A 17,191-nucleotide genomic window follows, 5' to 3' on the forward strand; every position below is an offset into this window, starting at 1 on the left:
CATCAACAATAAATTCTTTGTTTATTGTTACTACTTTCTAGTCTTCATGTTCTCCAAATCTGAGAGATGGCCTGATATCTGCCAAATGCTTGTGGGGCCTCACTGGGGAGGAGCGCTCCAAGCAGAGTGAGGGCCCCCAGTCCAGTGCAAACCAAGGGAGGAGCGCACAGAGGAGATTCAAATCCTCAGCCTTTCCTTCCTCCTTAAGCTGGGACTCTGACTCTGAGAAGGAAACACTAGATGGTAACACACCTGTTGCACGCATGTAAAGACAACGGTAGCAATGCATTCTGCTGGAAAGCTAAACTAGTACTGAGCCTATGTGCCTATCATTGTTGTCCCCTTATTGTTTTAAATGTTTTTCCAGTGTGCTGTAGTCAGAAGTCTTTCAGTTTGCTCTCTCTGTAATCTGCCCAGCACTTTCTTTAACTGTGGATTTTACCTGTGAAGCTGTGAAGTGATGTTTCTGTGGTTGTTTGTTTTGTGCGCTGTCGTGCGTCAGAGGAGGAGCTACAGAACTTTTCTAACCCTCACGGTCTGGCTGCTCACAGTCCAGGATCTCCTTCTTCTGGACTAAGGTGAGGAGGAGGTGGTGTAGGACGAAGGGTGATGAAATTTGACTTTAATGAATACCCACGTAGAAAAGAAATATAATATTCTAAAAAGTCCCATTAATTTCAAGAGATATATATTTAGTCATGAAAGGTGCTCCTTTAACATTTTTTATTTACAGCACAATGTTTACATGAGTCATATTTAGCTTTTAATAAATATCTTAAGAATTTACAGAGAAAAGGGGCAACTTTCATGAATAAGTAGTTATCCTTTAAAGAACTATAATATATCACTCATGGTTTTTTCTTTTCTATAAGGGTATGCAGCAAAGACTTTAGCAATACTGAGGTCATAAGGCAAAGTGGGCCTGGATACCAGTTACTTACATTAACTCATTGCTTACTGAGTGAGTGGGAACATTTGAAAAAAAAACACTGGTTCAACATTAGCAACACTCTTTAGCTGAGAGGTGGCTCAAAGTTATCGAGAGCAGCTGTTAGCTTAGCATAAAAGCACAAACGTTTAAAAGCCAAGCTCAGTTTATGGCTAACTTTAGTCTGTATAAAGATAAAGGTGCTTTTGTGTTTTATTGCATTATTTGTGGGAACGTACTGAGTGCAATATGAGTTATTCAGATGGCTGCACCTCCCTGAGCCTCTGCAGGACATTTCTTCCGGTTAAAAGGGAGTTTTTCCTTCCAAAGTTTGTCCTTCACAAGTGTTTGCTCAATGGCGGTTATCTGTTTGTTGGTGTTTTCTGTATTATTATAGGGTTTTAACTTTACAATAATAAGTGCCTTGCAGTAACTGTTGTTGCGATTTGGAGCTATATAAACAAAACTGAACTGAATTTATTTGAATTTGAACAGATGCTATAAGCTAACTACCAGTGTTGCCAACTTAGCAACTTTGTCGCTATTTTTAGCGAGTTTTCAGACCCCCTTAGCGACTTTTTTTCTAAAAAGCGACTAGCGACAAATCTGGCGACTTTTTCTGGAGACTTATTTATGACGATTTTTTGACTTGAAAACGCGTATCGCTCTTACTCTCAACAAGCAGCGGGTGCTGCCGTGGGCACCTCGCCCATGCCAAAGGGCTCACAGGCGGAGGATAGTCCTCCCCCAGCTGCTATCAGGGCAGAAGATGTTCACATCTATGCGTCCAAACTGCAAATGAATCGCGCATGAGTGAAGCCGCTGCTCCCACACTGACTGTAACGCAGTCGGTTCTTATTTTACTGTTATGCTGTTTTGTGGATCATAAAGTTTATAACTACTTATAAACACACACACACACACACAGAAAGTAACTCCACCAGAGTGCCAATTTCGGGTCACTTTTGCCAGTCCAAGCCCGGATAAAGGATCAGGATTGGAATTGTGACATTAAAAAACAATAATTGCTAAAAGAAATTTAATTTGTAATTCCAAATAAATTCTAAATGCATTTAGGGCATTTTTTACTCACTTTATGTCTCTTCCACGATGATATTTCTCTCTCCAACAACGTAGGTTACAATGACATAAGCATGACCTATTGTGCAAATTAGGCGATGAAGTCATTTAGCGACTTCTAGCGACTTTTAGGACAGCCAATGGCGATTTTCCTTACTGAGGAGTTGACAACACTGCTAACTACAGCCCTGAGAGTCAGCTTGGATAATAAACAAGACGATGGTTTGCTTTTAATTTCACTGGAAGATTTATTTGCAGGCTAGTTTGCAGCTTTTACATAGAGCAGTGTTCATATTTTGAAAACCCAGCTCATCCCTGAATTGTCAACAAATGCCTTTAGCTAGCTAAAAATAATAAATTTTAGCTCCCTGTATCTAGTTAGCTGTCAAAAGGCTTCTGTTACCTATTACCTAAGTGAGTTATTATTGCTGGGTAAAGCACTTACAGCTTTCCTAACAATCAACATTTCCTAATAAGACAAGTGCTCAAACTTGTCAACATTCTTAAATTACAGCAATATAGTTTAGAGTTTAGTACTTGACGTAGCAAGAAAATATATACTGTAAAAGTTAGTATACCTTCTCAAACAGGCACCATAAAGCATTTGAAAAACATAGGTCTCGGTTTCCACCTTTGAGAAAAAAAGAAACAATGATGGAAACTGAAGGCCTACAACAGTCTTATGTTAAAATGGGCCTTTCCTTCTATGTACCCCTTATAAGACAAGTTAGTTACTTATATATAGTTGGGTCCATAATCTTTAAGTGCAGAGCTTTAATTCAAGTTGTTTAACAAAAATTTTGAATGGACTTTCTAGGAATTACTGTTATTTTTTAAACATGTTTTTTCCCATTTTCAGAGCCACAGAAGCAGTTGGACATACTTACACTTAAATAAATATTAGACACGTTACCAATTTTCTAAGTAAAGATATTTCTAAATGTGCTGTTGACATGAAATTCTCATCAGATGTCAGTAACAACTCATTCAGTCCACACATGCAAAGAAATCAAACCATAGATGTCCATAAATTAAGTGATGTTTAATAATGAGAAATGACATAGGGAAAAATATTGAAGAAAGGGAGGTTCAAAAGGGCATGGGAAGTCATAGCAGCTGAAATCTATCAGTAATCAGAAAGCAGTCCTGCCACTTAGTGCAAATGAATATCAGCTGGTTCAGACTCAAATGATGGCCTATAAAAGATGTCTCATTATCAAGGTGTCACATTAGAAACATATTATGATGAGTAAAACCACTGAGCTCTCTCAAGACCTTTGCAACCTTATTGTTGCAAAACATATTGATGGCATTGGTTACAGAAGAATTTCTAAACTAGTGAAGGTTCCAGTGAAAATGAAAAGTCATGCACGCCATATGCAAGACTCCATTGCTGAAGAAAACTCATAATGAAGCGGGTCTAAAGTTTGCTGAACTTTAGACCCGCTTTAGACAAGCCTGTGAAAAACTGGGAGAATGTAGACTGGTTAGATGAGCTCAAAGTTGAGCTGTTTGGAGGCCAAAAGGCACTGCATACCAAGAGTAAAGCTTGGAGGTGGGAACATCAGTGTGGGGCTGTTTTTAGCATACAGCACTGGCATGCTTCATATAATTGAAGGAAAGATGAATGGAAACATGTCCAGGGACATTCTTGATAAAAAAAAAAATCTGCTGCCACCTATACCAGGATGATGATGATGATGAAATGAGGGTGGATGTTTCAACAGGACAATGATGCAAAACACACAGCATAGGATACTCCGAGTTGCTTTCAGAGAAAGAAAATAAAGCTGCTAGAATCACCCAGCCAATCGTATGACCTGAATCCAATTAAAGATGTGTGGAAAGAACTAAAGCTCAGGGTTCAAAGAATGGACCCACAGAAGTTTCAGGATGTGAACACTGTGTGGAAGAATGGGCCAAAATCACACCTGAGCATAGTTTCTCCACACAGGAGGAGTTTTCACACTGTCATCACCAACAAAGGCTTTTGTATCACATCGTTTCTAGACATCTATAGTCTGATTTCTTTGCATGTGTGGAAAATTTCATGTCAATAGCACCTTTAGAAATATATTTACTTAAAAAATTGGTGACGTGTTCAATACTTATTTTACTCGCTGCAAATATAAAGACTTAAGAGTCTTTATATTTGCAGATTCTCTAGATTCTCAACAAATACTAGATGAGATCCTTTGCAGTAGGTGACTGGACCACATAGACATATCAACATGTGTTTCCTTGAAATGCTTGCTAGGCCTTTACTGCAGGCTCCTTTAGGTAATACTTGTTTGTGGGTGTCTGCATTCAGCTTTGTATTAAATAACTGAAAACTGTTCTCCTGCATTGAGATTAAGTAACTGGATATTTAAGAATATCCTTATTCCTTTGTCTTGAGAAACTCTGAGTTTCAATTACCCTGAGTAATTATCCATTAACACAGTAAAGTGCAGTTCCATTAGTTTTGCAGGATGTATTTGAATCTGAGTATAGGCCTGTACACTAAACATATTTATTTTTTCTAATCTATATTTCTAATCTTTTTTATTTTTTATTTTAACCTTGTAAACCCTCTGTGTTTCCGTTCATGAAGGCGTCTCTTGATTGTAGACTTTGACAATGATACGTCTATCTCTTTGAGTGTTCTTAACTTGGAAAGGAATTCTGCAATCATCCAATTTAGCTTTCTTCTGTGGCCTTTCAAGCCTTTTGGCGATGTGAAGTTGGCCATTGAAATCATTCATTTTAAGCATGTACCAAACTGTTTACTTGCCCCCTCCTTTCTTCTAACTTTCTAATATGTTTATTTTGATCTTTCAGCCAAACGATGGCCCGCCTCACTTGCAACATCTATTTGGGCTTCATTTTCAGAGTTCTAGTGAACGGATACTAAATGCAAGTTGAATACTTGGAATTGGCTCTAGATAGATCTACTTGTTTTGTCAAGGAATAACAAAGGAACAGGCCTCACCTGGCCATGTATGGTCCAATTACTTTTGCACCTGACTGTAAATCCTAAGCAGTCAATGCAATTTTTTTTAAACCTCTCAAGTTAAAGTTGGAAGTTTGCACTTTAGTAACTTTTTGATTGTTTGATTTAAAATCCACTGTGGTGATGTAAAGAGGCAAAATTAAATCTAATTAGACCTAACTGTATGTTATGAACTTGCATGTTCAACTTTTACATTTAGCTCACAGGAATCTATCAAAGAATCATCTTACCTGATTCTTTGAAAGATAGCATATTAGTGTATTTCCTAAAGTGCTGAACACACTACTGTCTTTACTAAAACGTATTCCAGTTATAGTTATATAATGGACATAATGTGTTGACTCTCAGCTTTCATTTGTGTGTCAAATTCAATGAAGAGTTTCAGCTCCTTAATGCAGGTCACCCTCTTTTTAAAGGGGACCAAAAGTAATGGGACGATTGACTCAAAGGTTATTTCACGGACAGATGTGGGCAATTCTTTCTTTATATCATTATAAATTAAGCCGATAAAAGGCCTGGAGTTCATTTGAGGTGTGTTGGTTGCATTTTGGAAGATATTTCCATGAACAGACAACATTTGGTCAAAGGAGTTGCCCATGTAGGTGAAACACGCCATCGTTAAGCTGGGAAAACAGAAAAAAACCCATCCAAGAAATTGCTATAATATTAGGAGTGGCAAAATCTACAGTTTGGTACATCCTGAGAAAGAAAGAAAGCACTGGTGAACTCAGCAATGCAAAACGACCTGGACATCCATGGACGATAACAGTGGTGGATGATTGCCAACCGAGTGAACAACACTCTCCAGGAGTTAGGCGTATCGATATCCAAGTCTACCATAAAGATAAGACTGCATGAAAGTAAATACAGAGGGTTTACTGCAAGGTGCAAGACCTCAAGAACAGAAAGGCTAGATTGGACTTTGCTAAAAAAAAAAAAAAAACATCTAAAAAAAAAGCCAGCACAGTTCTGGAAAAACATTCTTTGGCAGATGAAACCAAGACCAACCTCTACAAGAATGATGTCAAGAAAAGGCGTGGAGCAGCTCATGAACCAAAGGACAACGCATCATCTGTAAAGCACAGGGGAGGCAGTGTGATGGTTTGGGCGTGCATGGCTGCCAGTGGCACTGAGACACTAGTGTTTATCGATAATGTGACACAGGGCAGAAGCAGCTGAATGAACTCTGAAGTGTTCAGAGATGTACAGTCTGCTCAAATCTAGCTAAATACAGTTGCGCTGGCTTTCGTAATAGAGATGGACAATGACCCAAAACATACAGCCAAAGCACCCCAGGAGTTTATTAAACCAAAGAAGTGGATTATTCTTGAATGGCCAAGCAAGTCACCTGATCTTAACCCAATTGAGCATGCATTTCACTTGTTGAAGACTTTGCAGAGAAAGGCCCACAAACAAACAAACAAACAAACAAACAAACAAACAAACAGCAACTGAAAGTAAAGGCCTGGCAAAAAAAAGGGTTCCCTCATTAAAAGGAAGAAACCCAGCATCTGGTGATGTCCAAGAGTTTAAGACTTCAGACTGTTATTGCCAGCAAAGGGTTTTCAACCAGGTATTAGAAATGAACATTTTATCTTCAGTTATTTAATTATAATGAAATAACTATGATAATAATAATAATATTTATTTTTGTCCAATTACTTTCGATCCCCTGAAATGAAGGGGTTGTGTTAAAAATGCTTGTAGTTCCTCACATTTTTATGCAGTCTTTTCTTTTAACCCACTAAATTAAAGCTGAAAGTCTGTACTTCAGCTGCATCTGAGTTATTTCATTTAAAATCATTGTGGTAGTGTGCAGAACCAAAATTAGAAAAAACTTGTCTCTTACCAAATTTTTATGGGCCTAACATTCCCAGCATTTCCATGTTTATAATTACACATCCCTTAGTTAGCTAAAACCCACGAAATTCCCTGAAAAGATGGGGGACTCGACCTCAGTGGTGGCAATGGGCCTGAGAATAAGAAATATGAGGCCAAACATGATTTCTGATTTTTTCCTGAATACAGGCAGATACTTTTCTTAAATTTATTACGAATATAATGTAATAAATTCTTTTTCTGATGGCATCCAGACTTGATAGTGAAGATGACCAAGTACCTGATAAAATGCAACACTTCCATAGTAAGACTGGCATGTCTACACCCGCTGAGGGGCACAGTGATAACAATGAGAGCACAAAGACAGAGGAGCCAAATACATCCCAGCCTGGCCAAACAGAATGTAAGTACCATACTGAATAAACTTAGTCTGCCTGCACACTCGATAGCTTTGTTTTTAAAATCTTTTCTTTCACTGAGAATTCTCCTGCTTTCTTTGCAGTAGCAGACAGCAAATTCTGGAATGTATCTGAGGGAGCTGAGCCATTCCTGTCTAAAGTAAAACCAAAGGAAGGTTGCCAAATGGAGGAGGAGGAGGAGGTGGTGCTGGACAACGGGGAGGGAGAAAAAAAGCCCAAGGGAAAGGAAACCAAGGAGCCTGAGAGAGATGTGTACACCTTCCCCGGAGACTCAGACCAAGAGAGTCCCCCTCCTGCCCCCTGGGCTCATTGCACATTCATTCAGCGGTGCAGAAAAAAGAGGGTCTTGCTCAGGCCCTTCTCAGGACTTGGCACCTTAAAGCGTACGTTGCCTGAGACTGCCAAATTGGCAAGACCTAGTCCTCAAAAATCTGAAACAGTACAGCTAAATCGAGGTGGAGGGGTTTATGACTTTGAGGAGGTCAGCTTTGGAGAGGGAGGGGTGGAACCCATAAAGTTCAGAGACAGAGGTGGGAGAAGAGACAAAGAAGGAGAAGAAAGTGGAGCGGAGACAGATAAAGAGATTTTCACGTGTGTCGAGTGTAGCATTTATTTTAAAAAGCAGGTCCACCTGCAAGAACACATGATTGAGCACAATCAGAGTGGCGCAGGGGGTGTCAGGCGGTTAGGAAAGGGCAGCCGCTTTCGGTGCACTGAGTGTGGATGGAACCTGCCAAATCGACTTGCACTTGCTGACCACCATAGAAGGCACGAAGAGTCACGACTGAAGATCCTGGAAGAAATTGAGAAACTGAATGAAAATGGGAAAGCAAAAGAATTTCAGACACTGGACAGCAAGGTGTTGAAAAATAGAAGCATAGACCCGACAGTTATAGAAAATACTGGCCCAGGCTCAATACTAAGCAAGGTGGTAGACCCAGACACGGTCAAATCTCCACCTCTATCGCCAGTGTCAACACTGGATATAGACCCAGGAGTCCTTGACCTAAATACACCCCTGCCAAATTCAGTTCGAACTCCAACTCAGACCCGAGCTCTCTCTGCCTACCGTCGCCGCTTTATCTGTACCAAGTGTAACTTCAGCACAAGAACATCCCAAGCACTAGCTAATCACTCCAAGACCCACACCAGGAAAAAGCCCACTCTCCAGTCAGATTCTTCTTCCTCTGGCTCACCACTGAGTTTGGCATCTACTTCCCTGACCTGTGGTCACTGTGGCTTCCTGACCTCAAGTGAATCCATACTGAGGGAACACCAGGCACTCGTTCATCCAGGAGAGATCGACGAGTCTGGACAGCGTTTAAAGGCTAGTATGGGAGCAAGAATTTTTAAACCCAACCTAGACCCTGAGTTCGTCTCTGAATCCGGATCTCAGCATGACGCAACTCAAGGCAAAAGCCAGCGAGCAGTTACTGCTTCTGATGACAGCAGAACACCAGACGGCACTACAGCTCGGCCTGTGAGACAGGTGGTCTGTAACAGGAGATTCAGCACAAGAGGCAAACCTTGGACTGATCTGGCCAAGCTTGACACCACTGGGGATGGTGAAAAGCTGCCTGAGAGTGAAGAGGAAGAGCAGGACCAAGATCAGAAGTCAGAGTTTAAGACAGAGCTGTGTCGGGAAGAGGAAAGCTCATCAGTGGCAGTCAGGCCTCAGACTAGAGCACAATCCAACATGGGTGAGACTAAATAAGAACTCAATTGTTAATTTCAGAGTAATAGTTTACCCTTGATTGATAGAAATGACAAAAAATTAGCTAATTATTATTATTATTATTTTTTTATTCAGATTTCTGGATGCGCATGCACTGCCTGCTGTTTGAGTTAGATTTCGTGATAATTTTAATCAAAAGTTCATTTTCTTTCCTTGATAGATGATGGCTCATCGCTGCAGAGTGCTCCATTACCGCTCCCCACCAAGAAGAGCGAAAAGGACGATGACAAGAAGGAAGCGGAAAAAGACGGGAAGGTTTTCTTTCTGAGGAGGAGCACCAGGGTCGCTGCCGCTCCTGTAGAAATTGACAGCGACGACGACGAAGACATTGACGAGGAACGCGTGCGACGTTTCCTGTCAGAGGGCGTCCTGGATGAAGACAAAGACGAGATTGATGAGGACACAGAGGCGCTGAAGAGCGTGGAGAGGAAATGCCCCTACTGCCCCGATCGATTTCATAATGGAATTGGGCTTGCCAATCACGTGAGAGGCCACCTGAACCGTGTGGGCGTCAGCTACAACGTGCGTCACTTCATATCCCCGGAGGAAGTCAACGCGATTGAGAAGAAGTTTTCTTATCAGAAGAAGAAAAAAAAAGGTCAGCACCCTGTCGCATGTGTTTCTTAGACTATGTAGATGTCTTTGCAGATTTGGAACCCTGTCTTTTTATTGTGTTTGGAGTAAAACATCTTTACAATGAAGACTCTGATGTAGGCTATCATATCTCACTTTAATACCCTTTTTTTACATTATACAAGGTTTTACATTTTTTTCATATTTGTCTCCGTGTTTAATTTTTTGTTGATGTGATGAACACTTTGAGAAATGTATATTGAATTTCTATAATATAACTGGTAAGTGGTTTATAACCTACCGGCTAGTTCTCTGGCTTAAACCATGTCCACATATTTATGGCTATTTTTGTAGCTGATGTTCGCAGATGTTCATGTAGCTAATCTGATAAATTTACATGTCAGCCACTCGTAACCTTGCTTCAACTGTTCACCTCAAAACTGAGAGAAGTTAAAACTTAGAGGCCCAAGTTTTCATAACCCTAACCCAACTCTAACCCTGTATGAACATTTTTTGTGTGTTAGTTTTCTTTGTTCTGGGATTGCCAAGACTCGGAAGAACAATTCAATAATTGGCTAGTGTTAGGGTCATCATCACCAATGATGACTTAAACCTCCGAAAGTTAACCTGCATGTCTCTTCCCGTGTTTTCTTTGTTTACGGTTTTTGGATTAGTTCAAGTTCAAATTCAAGTTTATTTATAAAGCACTTTTAAAACAACATCTGTTGACCAAAGTATTGTACAATAAAAATAGTCAAGGCAAAAGACATAAAATAGGATAAAGGTAGAAGGGAATAGAATTATAGAATGATGATAAATAAAAACAATAGTAACAGGCTCATACTGATTTAAAAATGAGTCTTTAGATGGGTTTTAAAAGTATCCAGTGTTGTGGAGGTCCTGATATGCAGAGGCAAAGTGTTCCACAATTTAGGCACAGTCACCACAAATGCCTGGTCTTCTCTGTGTTTTAATCTGGACCTCGGGACGACTAGGAACATTTGGTCCGCAGACTTCAAAGATCTCGCAGGTGTATACCAGGTTAGTAGATCAGAATTACATTTTAATAAATGCAATCCGACTTTCACTTTTTATAGAGACTCTTTACCTTCATATTCTGCTTATTAACAAGCAGAAAGCAGACGCCAGAAAGTTTAATCTTTGATCTGCATATTCATATCCAGATATCTGTTCCTACAGATAAGTCCAACAATAACCCAACAGTTGGTGGAGGCATGAGAGATTTCACTTGAGACCACCCAGATAGGGGTGCTAAAGGAAAGTTCAGTACACTAATGAATAGAATTCATCTCTTGAGAGCCATGATTATTCAAAGTTTCATGGCAGTTATTTTTGTGGTTGGCTTGACCAAAGTGGTAACTCAGCAAATGACCAACAGACCAACACACCAGCATTGTGGTGTGTGGGTTTTTAAAAGGAAAAGTTGTTCCATCAATTTGTGGGGGTCACAATAAAACAAACAAACAAAAGGTCGGGAACCATTAGCATGACATGCCTTACTTTACATTCAATCATTTGCATTGCTTCTTTCCCCTGTAGTTGCCAACTTTGACCCGGACACTTTCAGCGTGATGCACTGCGAGTTCTGTAGTGCTGGCTTCGATACCCGGGCTGGCCTGTCGAGCCACGCTCGGGCCCACCTCCGTGACTTCGGCATCACTAACTGGGATGTTACCATCTCCCCGATCCACATCTTGAGGGAGCTGTTCTCCAGCAGGCCTGACCTCGTAATCCCCACGGCTCCCCCTCGGAGTTCTGGCTCTCCAGTGGAGGAAGACGAGGACGATGATGAAGACGAGAGAGACCTAGAGGATGAAGGGGAGGGAATTGTTAAAGTAAAGCTGGAGGAGGAGACAAGCGAAAGGACCCTGAGTGCTGCTGTTTCTGATGTGCTGCCTTCAGCATCTCCCCAATCCTGGAAGAAGCGGGACGGAGCAGAAGAGTGTAAAGGTGAGTTTCTATTATTGGTCCATCTTTAAAAATGGCAATGTGATAAACAGACCTTACTTATTGGTTGTGTGATTAATCTGCTGGCTGCTGATGGCTCTGATGGGTCACTGCCTTGTCCACGTTTGAAGTTTGAGCTTGGCTCTCTGTTGCCTCATAAAACCAAGATAGAAGGAGATAATGATAAAGCAGTTAGAAATGTGTTTTGAAGTTACTGCCTGTCCTCGGTGGGAAGTACTGGAGTCAGGTGGCTGCTGAGAAAAATCAGTCTTTGCGCGAGTGTGTGTGTGTGTGTGTGTGTGTGTGTGTGTGTGTGTGTGTGTGTGTGTGTGTGTGTGTGTGTGAGGGAGAGAGCTGGAAAGAGTGAGAGAATCCCTGATGCCCATGGTTGATGTGGCACTCGGTGCATTTATCCCAACCTCCGCCTCCACTCGATTGGTCACGCCTTAGCTTAGCGGTGCATATGGGGGCAAAATGGCTGCTTCCACCTCCCCGCAGACCCAAACAATAGCGGAAAAACTGTCTGGCTTCAGCTGCCGGGAGTCCGATGCACTGCGGTTGCGGACCGGTGAGTACCGCGCGCCGTAATTCCCGTGCACCGCGTGCCCTCGGATCGCGCGGCGGCTTCTTCGCACTGCACGTCTGGCGCTTCTGTCACAATGTAGCCAGATAACAGCCATTAAAAAGAAAGAAAGAGAGAAAGAAAGAAAAACTCTTTATCACGTTGGAGACCGCGTAAAAAAAATGAGTGTCGCGTGCAGGTAGCCTGTGACACGCATGTCAGAAGCTCATAAAGCGGGTCATTGTTATTGTTTCGGGTTTCCTGATTTTGCACGCGGGGATAGATTGTGTGCATTTTGGCTGTTGTGATACTATTGTTGCAGTTTGTTTTTTCTTTTCAATACATATTTATGTGAGTGTGTATGTCTGTGTGCTTTCCCCCCTCTATTATACACGTATCGAATGACGTCCAGTATTTCCAATGCTGCAGGATCTCTAAAATTACCTACAGTTGCCCAATCCTCGCCATTTTACTTTGCTTTGATTTTTGATAGAGGACACGCTGTGCCTTCAAGTGCATGCTTTTGTGCATGTCTCTTTTTTTCTCCCCCTACAATAAACTGACCGCGAGAATAGTCGGGAAACGTGGTAACTTTGTTGACCCAAAGTAGCAGCAGTTAGTAACTGGTAATCTTATTGCAACTTATCCGGATCAACCAAGTATAATGGAAGTATCACTTTTACTTGGAAGTGTCGGGTTGCTCACTCTCTCTCCGCCCGAACGGGCACAAAGTTAGCGTTTGCCACTTTGCCTCCGATCTTAGAAATTAGCCCTGTGATTATTTGGCGTTGTCTTTAGCATAATAAACGGTGTTATAACGCTGCGTTCCGGGGTGTCACATCGCTGCTCTTTTACAGTCAAGAGATGAACTGACAAGCGCAGAGCCGCCCACCAGACAAAAAGCATTGTCTGTCTCCACGTCTCTTTTGATTTACCGATTTGTCGCAGAAAATGGCACTTTTGTCCCAGGAATGTCTGACTGCGGGGAACCAAGACTGCCGCGTTTGTTTCATACTGTAGTGCAGTTATTACTTTTTTTGTTTTGTTCTTTGGCTTTTTTTTTTTTTTGACAGGGATTCATTACTTGAATTGTTTTTATGCATATTTCCCCCACAGAATGCATTACAACGCGCTGCTGTAACAAGGAGGGAGAAAATAACAGGGCATTGAGCTCACAGGACTGAGCTGATTTTTCAGCTCACAGCCTGATTCTTTTCTTCTTTTATCCACATATACATGCATTTAATGCGTGCATATGCGTTTGATGAAGTTTATTTATTTATTTCCCCCAATGTATAATTAGCTTTGAGATGCATCCCTCAGACTGCTATTTAATGTGATTTGTCATGACATTCATCACTTAGCCTAATTACTGTGGATTTTCTGCACTTAACACGGATACGGTTGTGTTTTTAGGCGATGACGAGGAGGGAGCAGAGGAAGAAGATGAGGAGGAGCTGCAGCAGCTTTCAGCCCTGGACGGTTTGAGCTCAAGCCCCGGGAAAACGGGTCCGCGCGGCGTGAACACGGACAGCCTCTCTCCTGGGGAGGATGCAGACACCGCGGGTGAGGCAGGAATGTGGGAATGCTGACCTCAGAGTGTTTACAGGGGATTGGATTTGCTACAGCCAAGCCTCATCATAGCTGTCAGTGGGAAAACTGTAGTGGTAACAGAGATGCTACAAGAGAGGGGGTTATCACAAGGGAAATCCTGAGAGGAAGACAAATCTTTTAGGGGGTAATTAGAGCACCCCTAGTACTGTGTAAGTGTATTCTGGGATATCTGTGGTCTCTAGAATAACCCGAGCCACCTGCTGCTGGTTTTAAAACTGGGGTGGCTGTCGCTCAGGAAGTAGAGCAGGCTGTCTGCTAATCTGAAGGTTGGTGGTTCAATCCCTGACTGCTCCAGTCTGCATACCAAAGTATCCTTGGGGAAGATACTGAACCCTAGGACCTGGTTCATCAGAGTGTGAATGTTAGATTATGATGAATGTGTGTGTGAATAAGGCTCGTAGCATAGATGCTTTGTATGCAGAGTAGAAAAACACCATGTAAGTGCTCAAGCTGCCTAAAAACAGATGTCATCTGTAGCGGTTTGAAACATTTATAACATTTGTAAGACACAGCTTATTACCCAGTCTTATGCCGTCTTTCACACTTGTGCAGACAACAACTTGAAGTGTGAGGTGTGCGAAGCTCAGTTTGAGACCAAGCGCGGCCTCTCCATCCACGCCCGCTCTCACTTGCGCCAGCTGGGCATCACCGTTTCAGATGGCAGCGGGACCTCCATTGAGCTCCTCCGCCGGATTGCCAAGGAGCGCAAAATAAGCTCGTCTCTTCAGGAGCCACTCATAGCTGAGAGCCCCTCCCCGTCCGTTGCCCCAAAAGATGAGGACATGGACTTAGACGAGAAACCCATCCCTCTGTCCCTCTTGGCCAAAGCAGCGAAAGCAGTGCCGCTCTCGTCCTCCTCCACACCTTCTCCGGGCGCCTCTCCAGCTCCGGCTCACTCTGGCTCCCCTTCCTCGGTAGTGAAGAAAGCCCCCATTTCCTCTCTACTACCTGTGTCTTCCCCCTTGCGCTCTCCTGAGCACAAGGCAGGGGGCATGAAAAACTTGACCTCTAACCTCTCCGGCTCAACAACAGCCAAACCCCTCTGGGCGCCAGAGGAGAATGATGCTCCTCTTAACCTCAGTAAGTGTCGCTGTCCTAGCTGATGATTGTTTTATCTTTTCATTGCTTCATGTTTAGTCATTTCTTTCTTCTGTTCATAGCACTGGAGGTTGACCCCAACAAAGACATTGTTTGTCAGCTGTGCGGCGCCTGGTTTGAAACCCGGAAAGGCTTATCCAGCCATGCTCGAGCTCACCTGCGGCACTTTGGGGTGGAGTACTCGGAATCCAAGGGGTCTCCCATCAGCCTCCTGAACCGGCTCATCGACACGGATGACTTTAAGCACAAAGCCAGTGCATTGCAGCTCGACAACCACACAGAGCCACGGAGCCTCGCCCCCACTACGCTCTCCTCCTCAAAGCCATCCTTGCTGACACTCTCCTCCTCTTCCTCTTCATCACTCCTGTACAAGGTGACTACGACCGGGAGTGGATCAACATCCAAAGCTACCTCTTCCTCTGCCTCATCTATACTTGGCCCACCTGCCAAGCGTCTCAAGTCCTCTTCCATGCAGGTCTTCCGCCTCAGTAGTGGGGAACTCATGGCCCTTCCACACAGTGAGTGTTGTAGTATCCATGAAATTAGACAATTTATAGAAGCATAATGCTTTCTCTGTTTAACGCAAGGTCAAACCTTCTCGTCCCTAAGGTGAACCTCCAAAGGAGATAGGCTGTGAATTCTGTGGGGAATATTTTGAGAATCGCAAAGGGCTGTCTAGCCACGCTCGCTCTCACCTGCGTCAGATGGGCATTACCGAGTGGTCCGTCAACGGCTCTCCGATCGACACCCTGAGGGAGATCATCACGAGACGGGGCCTGCCTTGCGCCCTCCCGCTAAAACCTCTCAAAACCCCACCGCCATCTTCTCCAGGACCGCCTCGTTCCCCCCTTTCGGTGTCCTCTTCTCCTTCAGCTACTCTCCTCAGTCGCCTGCCGTTCGCCTTCGCCCGCCCCTCCAGTCCTCAGCCCGCCGTGTCCAAGTCGAGCTCGGCTCCATCAACGCCTTCTAGCGGGCTGATTCTCAAGCTGAAGCCGGAGCCGGTGCAGGTAGAGGTCACCACGCCTGGAGCTGTGGGGAGATCTGGAGGGTTTTCAGCTGAGTCTCTCAACTCTAGCTGGAGGAGCTCTGACAGTGCGTTTCCTCTCAACTTAGGTATTTGAATCCTGTTTTGTCTTCAGTGCTTATTTAACAATTGTTAAGGAATAATTTATAGATAAGGGAAATCACTTTCAAACGTACTGGCATGTCTAGTTTGTATTCATTAATCATTTATTATTGTTTGCTTCACCGACTGAATTAACCTCAGTTTAGTCAGGAGCATTTTTTAAGACAATCAGCGGCTACTTGGTGCAAGCCAAGCAACATCTCTGTAAATAATAGCATAAAACCACAAACTGTTTTTTCTGATTTTAGTTCTTTGATCAAATTATTTAAAAAAAACAAACATTTTAAAAGCAGGGAAATTATGATTAACTTTTGGACTAAGGCATGCAGGCTGTTTTCCCCCTTTTTGAGAATATGTGGTAAGTTTTACAAAGCATAGACTGTATATAAAAGATGGTCTTAGCTACTGTGCTACGACCCATTATTTGGCAATGTCCTTTTTTGAAGCCTCAACTTCAGCATCTTTGTGTGATGGCAAATATGTGTGATGGCACTGGTTGCTCATGGGCTAACCACTTTTCAGTCAAATTTTATAGCAAATCTTGATTTGCAGTGGTCCCTCGTTTATCGCAGGAGTTACGTTCTAAAAATAACCCGCGATAAGTGAAATCCGCGAAGTAGCCAACTTTATTTTTTACAATTATTATAGATGTTTTAAGGCTGTAAAACCCCTCACTACACACTTTAGACAGTTTTCTCAGACAGGCATGAACATTTCCACACTTTTCTCTCTTGTTTAAACACTCTCGAAGTTCAAACCTTCGTAAAAAAATAAGTCCAGTATTATAGAATGAAACCAAAGATCAAACCCTGCTTTCAGGTCCAGAACATGGGAATAGAGCAGCTACGAGAGAATTCAACATTTATGAATCAATGGTATGGAAGTAGAGGAAATAAGAAGAATGAGTTGAGTAAAGTTTGACTTATCTGACTGTTTGGTTTCGCTTAATGCGCCTCATAATGCAATGTGCCTTATGGTCCAAAAAATACGGTAACTTCTACCTTCCTTTAGCATGTCCAGAAGTCCAACTTTTTGTGCGATGGTTAGCATTTTCCTCTGCCTTTCGGATGCTACCGCAGGTGCCTTTGACGGTGCAAAAAGTTTCGTCGACATTGTTGTGTTTGTTGGGGAGAAAACTTACAAACATACAGTACAGCACTTCAGAGTCACACTGCTAGCGGTCGAAGATTGATGTAAATTTGACTGAACGCATTCGGTACTGTACATGAGACACGGTACGGAGGAGATTGACTGACA

At 42.7% G+C, this 17,191-nt stretch overlaps 1 protein-coding gene across 3 annotated transcripts in view; it reads left to right on the plus strand.

The window, feature by feature from the left end:
* The window catches only part of wizb (WIZ zinc finger b), a 32,820-nt gene that overhangs the window by 4,794 nt on the left and 10,835 nt on the right, over nucleotides 1-17,191 (plus strand). For all 3 annotated transcript variants that reach the window (XM_080906524.1, XM_080906526.1, XM_080906525.1), the window contains exons 3-12: nucleotides 42-243; nucleotides 503-578; nucleotides 7,094-7,242; nucleotides 7,342-8,958; nucleotides 9,154-9,591; nucleotides 11,127-11,537; nucleotides 13,513-13,662; nucleotides 14,263-14,790; nucleotides 14,871-15,326; nucleotides 15,418-15,921. In XM_080906524.1, the coding sequence (XP_080762650.1) occupies nucleotides 42-243; nucleotides 503-578; nucleotides 7,094-7,242; nucleotides 7,342-8,958; nucleotides 9,154-9,591; nucleotides 11,127-11,537; nucleotides 13,513-13,662; nucleotides 14,263-14,790; nucleotides 14,871-15,326; nucleotides 15,418-15,921 (4,531 nt within the window). The remainder of the gene's footprint in view (nucleotides 1-41; nucleotides 244-502; nucleotides 579-7,093; nucleotides 7,243-7,341; nucleotides 8,959-9,153; nucleotides 9,592-11,126; nucleotides 11,538-13,512; nucleotides 13,663-14,262; nucleotides 14,791-14,870; nucleotides 15,327-15,417; nucleotides 15,922-17,191) is intronic.

The sequence above is a fragment of the Rhamphochromis sp. 'chilingali' genome, assembly GCF_963969265.1.
Source record: "Rhamphochromis sp. 'chilingali' genome assembly, chromosome: 15".
In the NCBI taxonomy this organism is placed as follows: Eukaryota; Metazoa; Chordata; class Actinopteri; order Cichliformes; family Cichlidae; genus Rhamphochromis; species Rhamphochromis sp. 'chilingali'.